The sequence below is a fragment of the Anguilla rostrata genome, chromosome 10 (genome assembly GCF_018555375.3).
Source record: "Anguilla rostrata isolate EN2019 chromosome 10, ASM1855537v3, whole genome shotgun sequence".
Taxonomy (NCBI): Eukaryota; Metazoa; Chordata; class Actinopteri; order Anguilliformes; family Anguillidae; genus Anguilla; species Anguilla rostrata.
In genome coordinates, this window is record NC_057942.1 from 8,086,047 (window position 1) to 8,099,567 (window position 13,521).

Here is a 13,521-nt window from a genome sequence, read left to right on the forward strand (position 1 = left end):
AAGCAGAAACTTGGTTTGATGCAGCTCGTTTGAAAAGCGTTTTGGATAGAAAAGGAAGGAGAGATACCGGCCGGTAGTTCTGGATGACAGAGTGGACTTCTTCAGCAGCGGGGTGATGCGGGCCCTCTTGAAGGATGAGGGGAAACATCCAAAAGATAGGAAGGAGTTCACACGGGAGGTGACAAATGGGAGGATATTTGGTGCGATTGCCTGGAGAAGAGATGAGGGGATAGGGTCGAGAGCACAGGTGGTAGGGTGGTGGGAGAGCAGGAGCTGGGAAACATCAGAGTCTGTGAGGGGAGAGATTGTGGAGAAACAGGGGGAGGGCGCAGAGGGGGCGAAGGGGGCAGAGGGCGCAGAGGGGGCGGAGGGCACAGAGGGCGCAGAGGGCGTAGAGGGGACAAAGGAGCTGCTGATGTCTGCAATCTTCTCATCAAAGAATACTGTGAAGTCATCTGCAGTGAAGGAGGACAGATGTTGGGGTGGAGGCATGCTGAGGAGAGAGCAGTCTCCAGAGGGCAGGAGAGAAAAGTACAGTATCACAAGCCACCGTACACAGTCGACGTTGAGTGTGTCAAAAGTTACACTGCGAGATGCAAACCTCTCATCAGCAAGAATCGAAAGGTCAGATTAAAATTTGCCAAAAAATACAGAAGATGAGCCAGAAGAGCTCTGGAACAAAGCTTTATGGACAGATGGGACCAAAATAAATGTTTACCAAAGCGATGGAAAGCCAAAAGCTCGAAAAAGGGAAGGTTTGACGTACGGAGGAAGTAGTGTCATTGCTCGGGCGTGCATGGCTGCTTCTGGAACAGGCTTACTCATCTTCATTGAATTTGTAATGGAGGATGGCAGCAGTAGTATGAATTCAGAAATGTATGGGCGCGTCGCGTTTTGCCCGGCTATGTACAAAGAAATTCCTCCAGCCTGATCGGGCTGGTGCTAGACAATGACCCCAAACACGCTGTCTACACAACCGACGCTTTCATAAATGGGAAAAAATAGAAAGTTTTGGACTGGCCAAGTTAGTCACGTGACTAAATTTCAAACCAGCATGTAGTTCACTTGCTGAAAACGAGACTGAAGACAGAAACCCCCCAAAACAAAGATCGACTGAAACTGGCTGCAGTGAAGATACCAAACATTTCGTGAAGCCAAAGGACACAGTCTTGATGCAGTTACTGTATTGCATTTAAGGGCTACGAAACCAAATATGAAATTTCATTACTTTGATTTACTTTTAAGTTCATCCATTAACTTTGCACAGCTGAACATTGGGGGACTCAACCCTCAAACAACCATTTCTGTACAATGGTAAAACATATATGAATGTAAATACCATGAAATAAAAACTGATTGTCTGTACTGTTGTCTCATAATTATATTTTGATCTCAAATCCTGTGTTTTGATTTATTACAAATTATAAGCATACTTAACTGACAATTAACTTTTTTATGAGATATTTTGACAAAGTACTTTTTCATATGGGTAATAAAAAGCTCGCTCAACAGTAATGAAGTTGTAGCAATAAGAGCAATGAAAGTTCCACTTCCATGTAAAAGCAAGACTTTTCTACGGGAAATATTTGGATTGGAATAGATAAGCAAACTAAGTGTGGTTTGCCTCCAATGACGGTAACTTTCAGTGTCTGGGATCCAAGACAAGTCAAACACTTATCTGTGCTACACTGATTTACAGCGGCACATATTCTACACAGATTCATTCAAATTTTCTGACAAACTTCAATAAAAAAAAAAAACAAATTAAAGGAATTATTTAGGTGGCGTGGGTTGCAATGACATGTCTGGAGATTGCTGCACCTTTATGGCATATGTATGAAAAGGACTTTTGCTCTCTCAAAAAAAAAAATGAATCACAGTGTGCATGTGTGTGTGTGTGTGTGTGTGTGTGAGAAAAAGAGAGCACATTCCCAGAGTTAATGCCCAACAGATGCTGTACAGATGCAGCGGGGTGACTTCAGTCTTCCAGGGATAAGGGTTCATGCATGTTTTACATGGGGCCTCCTCTGAGAGTAACTGATAAAATACTTTGCTTGGCCCTGCAGGAACAGGTCAACAATATACAGCGTAAGGTTAAATGAATGTTGGAATAGTCACAGATGCATATTATAAGTCCCTCTGCATCTATGAGAGCATCAAATGCATTTCAGGTGTGGTGTGTGTGTGTGTGCATGTGTGTGTGCGTGTGCGTGTGTGTGTGCATGTGCGTGTGTGTGTGCATGTATGTTCCTACCACATGTACTCTACGAGTGAATGCAATTACATGACTGTGCACTGGAGCTCAAGAGATAGGAAGAGATTGGTGAAAGACAAAAAGAGATGGACAGACAGAGAGAGAGAGAGAGAGAGAGAGAGAGAGATGCGCAAGGCGGTCGAACGTGATTATTTACATGGAGGAAATGCCCTAATTGCCTGTAATGGGGACAGGAGAGGTCTGGCCGAGGGTCGAATCCGCGGGTCTGTGTTCCGGTGCTCCGAGCGCTGCCGATGGAGCCGATAACTGGCACGCCGAGACCGGGATGTTTGGGAAAACTTTTTTTTTTTTTTCCCGAGGACACGGGCGGCACGGAGGGAATTCCGTCCCGCGGGGCGGCGCGCTCGGTCGCGCTCTACGTGTGCCTCGGCACTCTCCTCGTGACCCCCGAAACGGCGGCCATTACAGCAGCGACCGCGCCTAGGCAGGAACAAACAACAGCAAAAAAAAAAATCCTCAAGACGCAGGGGCAAAACTTGAGAGTCATTCAAAACCAAAACCTCCTCTGAATGTACACAGTGTTCTTTGTAAATAGCTCGGGTACGTCCGTGGCCCGAAAACATTACATTGCAGGCATTTGGCAGATGTCCATATCCAAAGCATCTGACACAGCCTGTTAAATTTTTTCAGAGTACCCATTATAACAGCTGGATATTTGTACGCTGAAGCAATACAGGTTAAGTGCCTTGATTGATGGTACAACAACAGTGTTCAACCTGGGAATCAAACCTGCAACCTTCAGGCGACCACATTGGTGTCCCAGTTGCTCAATCTGTGCACCACACAATCACCCTCTAACTAGCCCCCCTAACCCCTAACTAGCCAGTTACTCCATGAACATTTTCCATTGAGCATGGCCAGAGGAAGATTTTGTTAAGCGTATACCTGCTTCAAACCAAGCCAAGCACCAATTTTTTCCAGTCAAATTCAAAACATGCATGATCAACTGTGTGTGAAAGTGAAATTCTCTTTCAGAAAAAAATAGGTATTTATATACTGGCTGTGTTTCAACAATTGTAAAAAAATAAAAATAAAAAAAACATTTCCCTATCAGGGAGAGTTTTGCAGAACCTGTCTGACAAGGCATGGCACAATATTGTTACACAAAGCCTCTTCATGAAAATGCATATTTTTTTCTGTTTTGTTTTGAAATTAGTGTTAATGTCTTCAACAACACTAAGTGACAGTGTTGGTTCAACAGAGACATCTTGTGGACATTTAAGATGCTTTTTGTAGAAAACAAACTGGAAGATTGATAACTTGGGTGGCCAGTTAACAAACCTCCACATGGAAAGTGTGGTAAAGTCTCATAATTAAAATAATTAATAATTAATAATGAATGACTGACATCATTCTGATTTAAAAAAAACTTTCTAGACAGGGTTTTTTGGTTGAGTTTCAATAATTTATTAAATTGAGGGATACTTTTCCTGCTGGTTTAGTAGTATTTGCACAGAATCACAGCTCAAAGTGATCAAAGATATAAAACATTGTGCAAGCTGGTTTGCTAACCGTAATGGTCTTTCGCCAAAGCATCAGTGTGCTTTGGGTGCTGAATGTGTGTGTCTCTCTCTTTCTCTCTCACTCTCCATTTCACTGTCAAATTCAAATTCAAAGTGCTTTATTGGCATGACAAAATTTTCATTTGTATTGCCAAAGCATGGCACTCTCACTCTTTCCCATTCACTCTCTCTCTCTCTCTCTCTCGCACACACCTTTCCACATGGGAACCCCCATTCCACAGCAGAAAAATGGTGGAGGAGGACAGACCCAGAGAAGGTGTTGCCTGGGAAAGTTACGGCCTTTTTCCCATTGAGCAATTAAAGTTTAAATAACATTGCCCATGCTTTTCATTTAGTCTCTGAAAATAAAGCAACTGCTAGGACATGGAAAGTGAAACATTACTAGGCCCAAGGGAAATGACGTGAAGAAAAAATAGTGCTATCCTGTATTATTTTGGTTTCATTTTTACTCGCATGTCTGCCTGCGTGTCTGACTGAACTTGAGGCCCAAAATCCCCGGGGTGGAGGTATTCTACCCCCCCCCCCACTGATTTTTATTTCTTAATCTTCTAAAAAGCTGCGTATATGGGTGCTGGTACAGCTTTAAAGTCGGATCACATTAAATTCACATTTCCACCAAGGTTGTCGTAGCTCGCAACTGTCAAGTGTGGTGAGTCAAGCGAGTGATTGGGGCTAATTAAATAATTAAGAGCAAGAGTTGGCAATAAAACCGTAAAATAGTTTGGCCTCTTTGCACGCCCCAGGGTTTCGTGCGCTTTGATGGCATCATGCAAATTCCCCTTATTTATTTATGGCCTTAAATTTAGTGAGAGGAATTTATATATATTGGGCGGCTGCTGCTGCAGAAGATCCCAGACCAAACGCTGTTGTGGAAAGGCACAGAACTTTAGGGGCAAGTCTCACCGGCATTCCTTACCTATGGGCGACATAGCTCAGGAGGTAAGTCTGGCAGTCGGAGGGTTGCCGGTTCGATCCCTGCCCTGGGTGTGTCGAAGTGTCCCCTGAGCAAGACACCTAACCCCTAACTGCTCTGGTGAATGCGAGGTATCAGTTGTAAAGCGCTTTGGATAAAAGCGCTATATAAATGCAGTCCATTTACCATTTACCATTCCTTTCAGACCACATGCCCTCGTCGCGTATGCTCTGGATTTGTGTAGCCAAGTGATGTTTACACAACGCAGACCCTGGTGCAACATTAAGATTAAAAAAACAAAACAAAAAAAAGCAGGAAAAGGAATGACTTCGATAAGTCGCATCAGAGCAAAGAAGGGACTGTCTGGAGTTTCCAGGAAAGCGCGACTATACAGTTTCACTCCATGGGGGATTTTTTGCATGAGATCATAACCTCCCATTACTACACTGCGAGACTCCCGTGTTGGCACTTCCAGGAACATGCAGGGCTGATTTCCGACAAACTGAAAGAGAGCACGATGAGGAGCTCTCTTCTGCAAACTGGCCAAGCATTAGGTTTCCAGAAGAGTTCAGCCTTATTTTTTTTTGTGGGCTTTAATACCCCCCCCCCCCCCCAAACAGCTGGTTTGGTTTTAAAGTGGGCCACATACACCAGGACGGGATGTTTGATTGAGAACACAAACTGGATTTGTTTGAATTGGAGTACGGGAGTAGTGTTCAGTACCCACACGGGAATTACTAAAAGGGTGGAGAGAAGGGTGTTAATATTGAATGTGAAATACTGAATTGTGAACTTCCCTATCTATAAAAGCTGAATATCATTTAACACAATGAAGAAAAATTCCAAGGCACTTGTGGATTAAAAAGGCTTCATTCACTTGCCAGAAGCATAAGACGACCAATGTGTTTCGGCTATGTGTTAGATAGCCTTCATCAGGGTAGCAAATGACACGTACTTATAGATGTGGTCGACAGGTGTATTCAATAAACAATTGTGAAAAGTTATGACTAATTATGACTGCTTATTGAGTACACCTGTCCACCATCTATAAGTGCATGTCATTTTCTGTGTGTCATAACCCTGACAAAGGCTGTCTAGCTGCAACGTGGTGGTCGTCAGCAAATCTTCTGTTCTTGCCCACAGAATTTTAAAAAATCTATTCTAAAATACATTCATCCATCTGTAAGATGTATGTCAGTCTGAAGTGATAATTGACATAAACCGCAAAAAGAACAACTATAAATAGCCAATGAAATATGGGAAAAGATCATTTTCATATTTATTAAGAATGCAATATCCAGAAAATGATTAGCACCCTTGCCTCCCAAGAAAGAGATTCCAGATTCGAGTACCAGCAAGCCGCCTCCTCCCTGTCTACAGCTTGCATGTTCTCCCCATGTATATTCTTTATCTTATCTCATGCTTATAAAAACAATGCATCAATGGTACAGGGTTGAGTGACACTGTATATTTAGCAAATGATTTTTGCAGCTAAGCTCACCATTTACGCCCGGTTAGTATGGTGTCCCACAAAGATTTCTACTTGGGTTTGGCGCCACCAGCACACAAACGGTCCCTAATAAATGAGTGTTTTTGTACATTGTATGCAATGCATCTTGTTTAATTCATGTTTCATTACTCTATGGGTTTTTTTTTTTTCATTGCGCAGAGGAAATACTCAAAATAACTCTGATGGAAATTCTCAAAGGAACTCTAATCGGGGGAAAAAAAACAACCCAAATCCCAACGTCAATGCGTCAGTGCAAAAAATGTTTGTCAAATGTAAAAAAGCCCTCCAGGTCTGCAAGTCCTCTCAACACTCTGTCAAAAGGTCACGATTGTGTAACATCGGTTCCTTTCGTTTCCTACAACATGAAAGTATGGGTGCTAAGGTTGCCCCTGTAAATGGGGTGAAGCTAATAAGAAAGTGTTAATAAAATCAAATGTAGTTTCCAACGCTCTCTTACCATGTACTGGAGCCCCTGCAAACACGACTGCTCGCACCAAGCACACAGCTCTTGCACAGTATAGAAAAGCGTCAAAAATAAACACACCTTCGCTTTATTTAAGAACAAAAAATACACTTCATTTGATTAGACAAGTTTCTTTACACAACAGTTCATGAAAAGTATGTTGTCATAATTTCAAGAAAGTTATTTTAACTGATAGCTATGGGTAGAAGTCATCATTATGCAAAATCGGTCAGCAAATACTGTACAAAAACAAATACCTGTACCAAAGCATAAAAACTGGAGATATGGAAAGCCAGAAATCAGGAGACCGTTACAAAATGGTAAATGGTAAATGGACTGCATTTATATAGCGCTTTTATCCAAAGCGCTTTACAATTGATGAGGGGAGCAGGTGGTAGCAAAGCAGTCCCGACTGGGGGTGGGGGTGTGGGGGGGGGGGTGCGGGGGTTTCGGGGGGGGCAGTTGCGGCCTGGAGGCAAAAACAATAGAAATTAGCACCAGAAAAGCTATTCACGCCGCCTTCGAATACTGCACCAAAAAAATAGAGCGCATTTAAAACTGTGTGAGCCACCCATGGTCGTGACCCTAAATGACTCCATAGAGCAGCGTTTCCCAACCGCTGTGCCGCGGCGCTCTGGTGCGCCATCAGGCAAGGTCAGGTGTGCCGTGTGGAAAATCCTTTAAAAAACATTTTATGTTAAAATGAATTTTAAAAACTTAAATGAACACATCCCATTCACGAAAGCCAAAATAAATGTCATTAACATGCATATCGCTTAATTAAAACCCCAAAAGAACATTTAGGCCTACTGTTGGCACGTCACATCAATGCAAGCACATCGCTCGTGGTTTTTTTCTGTCGCCGTGGTATGCTAAGCAGCTTCCCCTTACAAATGTAATCACAGCTACCTGCTGGCTTCAAGCCAGTAATCTAGTCATAACATGTAACCCAACCTACTTAAATTATTCAGAACCTGTTGCAAACCAAACTGAACACACTTACTGCACTGAGGTCTGCAATATTCCAAAAAATCTTGCTTTGCCTTCATTGCCACATCCTCACAATTGTAAGATTTAAGAACGAAAACCAGGTTGTCTCTCATTCACACAAAGGCAGTAATTTCAGTTTATCTGTCACCAACCAAGAGCCACCTCACCTGCCAGTCTGTTAAATATGTCCACACCCAATACTCTAACATAGCTATACATCGATGACATAGATCCACGTATGTGGTGCTGTAGCTTGCTAACGGGTTTGGAGATGGGGTCCTGGCACTTGGACAGGAGGACTCCGGGGAAAGCCAAAGTTCTGCTGGAAGACGTAGCGAGCTGATGCTGTGCGCCAGGAATTAGCGGCTTTCTGATGGGATATCAAACTTCTTGGGAGTTCTTGTAACTCTGTGTTGACTGAAGATCCCATGCTGCCTGTCCCAGAGACTACGAAGGATTCCAGTGGCCAGATTTAAAAAATCCCAATCTGGCTCTAACACCAAGCGGGCAACCTTGTCAGTGGATGACACATTGTCTGCAGTTTTCTTTACTCTCTGTAAAGTCATTTGAGATCATGAGATAAAAAGCTGTAGATAAATGCACTATACTCTACTTCTTTATATCAGTAATTGTCCTTGTGGCTGTGAACAACATTACTATAGCCGCGTTTCCACCAAAATTACCCGGAACTTTTAGTCCCAGGAACTACTTTTCAAGGAACTAAAGCCGCGTTTCCACCAAACCCGGAACTTTTAGGAACTAAATTTAGACCCTAGTTCCTGCGGTGGAAAAGCACTGAGTTCCTCAAAAGGTTCCTAGTTCCGGGGTAAAGTTCCTGCGGTGGAAACGCGGCTTATGACTGCAAGATCATGGGTCCAACCGCTGTTGTTTTTGTTGTTAATAATAATAATAATAATAATAATAATAATAATACATTCATTCTGTTTTCACGGCGTTTCCTCTGTCAACTCTGTGCCGAACAACCGGTCCCAGTGCTTGAAGTAGGGAGCGTAATTTCCGCGGAACTTCCGGTGGTGCAACTGATGGAAGGGAGCCCCGCCGAAGAACGGCAGGATCTTGTGGAGGGCCCAGGGTAGGTCGTATCCGCAGTGGTCCTCCGCGGCCAGCCACATGTTGAGCAGGTGGAAGATAATCTCGCTTAGAGGGTGGCAGCCGACCAGCGTGGCGCTGCACAGGGCAATCGTTTGGAGGCACAGCAGCTCGACTGCGCTGGCGTCTTGGGCAGTCAGCGCAAACACGTCCGGGTTCTGGTGATGCGCTTGGTGCACGCGCCGGTATAGCCAAGGAACCCTGGCGGTCAAACAAGAGTCGCGGGTCAGTGCGTGACAATGATTGGGGAAAAAAAGCGCCTTTCAATTCATAAAAAAACACACATCCACGGCATCGACATGAGTCAATAATTATTGGAAACTCTTCAGATGCCATTCAAATCCTGAGGATGCTGAACGAACCAAATATAAAATCAAATGACATAAAGGTTGTATTTTTTTCCTGAGTATTGTTGAAAATTCACGTGAACATAGAACAGCATTTGGGGCCGTGCACAGACATTTTGGGGGGCAGGGGCTCAATTGAAAAAAAGGGCACCCTCCACCCCCCACGCACCATCCCCACTATTTTCATCCTGATATTGCCACACGACACCGCATTCATAATCACACACTATGTTCATAATATGGGCCCTGTTTTGGGTCTTCTGAAACATAATTCCCTAAAGTAATATGTCATTCATTTTTGGACCCAATAACCTTATCCAGACATGTTCATGCTCTACAGATAGTATTCCCCACAACACTACAACAGCATTTCACACAGACCTCACATTGTTTTGTTTTTTTTAACCTTTATTACAGGAACAGGAATAACTAAACACAAAACACTGTCACAAAGCACATGCAATATTATAAACAAATAAATAAAACTAAAAAGGTTACAATTCCTGAAGGAATTGTGTGGGCTTGCTTCAAATTCCAACTGGCACTGTCCTCAAGCCTCAGTGCATTTCAATGAGGGCGCATAGCTCAGAAGAAGCACGAAACCGTCCAGACCCATGGCGCACCGTAGCGTTACATATACAGCCGAGGATCAGCAAGTAGCGATTATGTTCCAGGGATTAGTCATATCCTAAAAGTGTCAGGAGTAAAACTTGGCTAACTATATAGATAGCTAGCTATGGCATGTCCTCATCTCTGCAATGTTATTTGTTGTCTTCCATCTGTATCGGTGGTTGTAGCGTCCGTGTGTCCATACACCTATATCAGTGGTGTACCTGTGTGTCATTAGCTCCTACTCGCATGTGCAGGATAGCATCCGTACGCGGGTGGTAGCTGTGTGTCCGTAGCTCCTACTCATGTGTGCAGGATAGCATCTGTATGCGCTAACTAGGTTAACTAACGTAGGCGAAAGGCTAACATGTTAGGGTTAGCTAAAGTAACGTTAAGCTATAAAGCTGTGGTTAAAAATCTTGTGCAGTTGGAAGTGTGTCCCACTAAACGTCCACGAGTGACCTCTATGGAGTGACCACAAAAATTGCTCACAAAAAGTTTTTAATATTTCAAAAAATCTGAATACAAGCAACAATGTCTGGAACTAGCTGGTCATTTTGGTGTAAAATGTTTGAATGTAGTGCAAAAACTGTAGGACTAGTTAGAGCTAGAAAAATTGGCCGGAAAGTGCAGATAATAAAAAAAATATGAAAGGTAGCGAGAGTGGGCTTGCCGAAGCAAGTCCACTAATTAATAAACATTAATAAATAAATATCAGATCTAATGGTAAACTGAAATGATAAACATTTTTTTCTCTGAAGTAACCTATGTAAACCCAGAAATATAGTGGAAACACTTTTGAAATGTATGACTTGTTTATGATTACTGTCTGTTATTGTTACTTTGTTATATGTTTAGTGTATCGCTCATTGTGCTAGCAAAATTCCCTTCGGGGCAATAAAGGTTTTCATTATTCAAATATGTTTGGTTTTAACAGCAATTAAGTAAACATTACTAAGGAAAACAATTAAACATTAACCAATCATTTTTTCAGTGTTTCTTCTCATGTCCTATTTCCCTTTTTACGTTCTGAGTAATCAATAACAAGCAAAAGCAGGCTACTGCATTTTTTTGTTGTTGCATTATTAAAATTAGCAGCGTGCCACTACCACCCATTTGAAACAGCCGGCTAAACAAACGGACTACTGTCCGTGGCATTACTAAAGAAAAGGGGACACTTACAACATCACTCATCTTAGCGAAATGTTTCAAACATTGCCTATTTGTAAGTTGTCTTGCTTGACAAAGGGGCTATTTTCATTAATTATCGTTAACCATAATTAGCTAGACTAGCTTGCTTGTGGGCTAGTAGCCTATAGGATAACTTAACCTAGTCTAAAATGGACACATCCGATATAAACCGGTTTATTCTATTTTGAGCATCGTAAGTGTTGTTGTTTCAACTGTGGTTTTGTTTTATGACATTGCAAAATAGTACACAGTAGAAAATTCACAGTATTGTTACCTGTTATCTACGGATGTCAGTACAGCAGCGGGCATCCATAACAAGTGGGCAACTGTGCCGATCAAGACAAAATAGCAGCGCCCGGTACTGCAGCTGAGGGGTTGCGATTTACTCATGACGCTAAAACTGCGGACATGTGCATATATTATAATATATATAATTAATATAATATAATTATCAATAGTATATAATAGATTATAATTTTATTTTGGTTGGTGGTATTTATAATTTGTACTTTATATAAAATACAAATGATAAATACCACCGACCAAAAGGGCACTTGTCGAGTGAGAGGGCAAAAGGGCAGGGGCTCAAGCCCCCCCTTGAGGTCTATCTGTGCACGTGCCTAAGCGTGTTTTATTGTGGTAAGTGTTGTAGGGGAGAGTCGCCATAAATGTGACGTTTTATAAATGTAAGACGATCAATAGCTTAATGTAGCCTACGAATGTCATAATTTCAGGTTTGTACATGTGCAATTCAGTCCTCTACCGCCTCACAAAGGAGTGTATTCTAGCGGAAATTGGATGCTTGGTGACCAAAAAATAAATAAAAAACGAGATCCACGTCTATATAACTGTAACAGCTCTTACAGTTATGTCGCCTCTGAGTTTCTATAACAAACAACGTGCTTTTTGATGTTATATGTCATCGAAAGATTTATTAATATTAATAAATTAAATATATTATAGTTATATTAAATACATTTTTTACTCATCAACGTGTGTGATTTTAAAGTTAGTTAAGTGTTTATGTTAAATGTTTTCAGCTAATTTTCTTGCTGTGTTGATCATTTGTATTCCTTTAAGTCATTAATGGAAAATAAACAGCCACCTGCTCTCAGGCATTTATAATAAGCATGCCCCAAATTGGTCTGTACGGTAGAATATTTGCTTTGTAAAAGCTTACCTGGGTGTTGAATAAAAAAACCAAAAGCAGCTTTCCTCATCAATCTGGACGCTATCACAATTTACATCACTTAAAGCCCCATACTTCATAATCTGAGGTTATGTTTGGTCTCACATTACCATTGGAAATGTGTTTCCTTGATTGACTTTTTATCCACACTATAGGGCGATTTCATTTACCGTTACAATCATACCTCACCTCTGTTACAATCATACCAGCTACTGCTAGATGGTATGACTGACTGTAACATCGGGCTGCGTGTACTTTGGTTTTACCTGTATGAATTGTGTTGTGCATGTAATTGAAACGGCTAATGACTACAGACATGTCAAAGCTATTTGAAAGTAAAATTTCATAGTGCTTGGCAAAATATTTTCTGAGTAAATCAGCAAAATCCAAAAAATTGTTACATGTATGACTGCTGTCCCCACAGGTGAGTTACCTATGCATCACGACGTGCCAGAAGTAGAACAGAGCGTCGAACAGGAATAAGCTCGAAGCTATCTGCCACAGCGCCTGCCAGCAGGTTGGAGCCAGGGCAGGCATCTTCGAACTTCGAAGTCGATGCAGAATAACCGTTGCTGGAAGGATGCAGATCAGGTAGTTCCAAAATATCCTTAGGACAGAGTTAAACCAAAGACGCACGCATACGGCTAACTCGCTGTTGCCGGAGATCTTGTAACGGTTTAGTGCCAACCAGCGGCAGCGCACGACGTCCAACGCCAGGAAAGGTGCGCATATAAGTAAGTGGCTGAAGAAAGCGACACCCGCGGCAAGGTAAGGTGACAAGAGCCACTCTCTGCGATGAAGAAAATAGTCCCAGACCGGCTGGAGCAGGAGCCCGCCGTGTTGATGCGATAATCCACATGTATTGTTCATGACACGCAATTGAGTAAAATACATGGCATCAGTTAATATCCAGCTGAAGTTCGCGAAACTTTTCTTTTTGGCGTGAAGGTTTATTCCTCGCCAAATCGCGCGCACTTGTCTATTTTAATTTTCACGACGTGAATGTTGAAGCACTGTCATGTTGCTCCCAGTTATTGAGCGCAATCCTCGTTGACAGAACTCCTTGTTTTTTTTTTTTTGTTCTGGTGCTTTCCGCCCCGAGACCTACTTTTTAATGAAAGGAAAAAAATTCGGACGCATTCCAGTTCCTGACTATGCCTTGCGTAGGCGAGATTGGCTATTGTGTTTCCCGTAATTTGAAATGATTCTGGTTTGTGAAGAGTATTGATTTCAAACGAAGGTAGTACTGTGGTGTGAATTGACGGCAAGTGGGCACACAGGTGAGAGGCGGAACTGGGAGCGCAATTGTGGGTGGTGGACTGCTTGGGTAGATTGATGGGAGGAATTGACAGTCAGACAGGGGAGCTGTTCCAGCGCCAGGAGGGGAGGTTAGTAGCCTCC

The 13,521-nt window shown here is 42.4% G+C and overlaps 1 protein-coding gene across 1 annotated transcript; it reads right to left on the bottom strand.

The window, feature by feature from the left end:
* Positions 1 to 7,142: 7,142 nt before the first annotated feature.
* Positions 7,143 to 13,073, bottom strand: ch25hl3 (cholesterol 25-hydroxylase like 3). The gene is made up of 2 exons (XM_064353785.1): positions 12,554 to 13,073; positions 7,143 to 8,985 (listed from the first exon to the last, which is right to left on the bottom strand). Exons 1-2 carry the CDS (start codon positions 13,012 to 13,014, stop codon positions 8,622 to 8,624), a joined length of 825 nt encoding a protein of 274 aa, XP_064209855.1. The 5' UTR covers positions 13,015 to 13,073; the 3' UTR covers positions 7,143 to 8,621.
* Between the last annotated feature and the right edge of the window lie 448 nt (positions 13,074 to 13,521).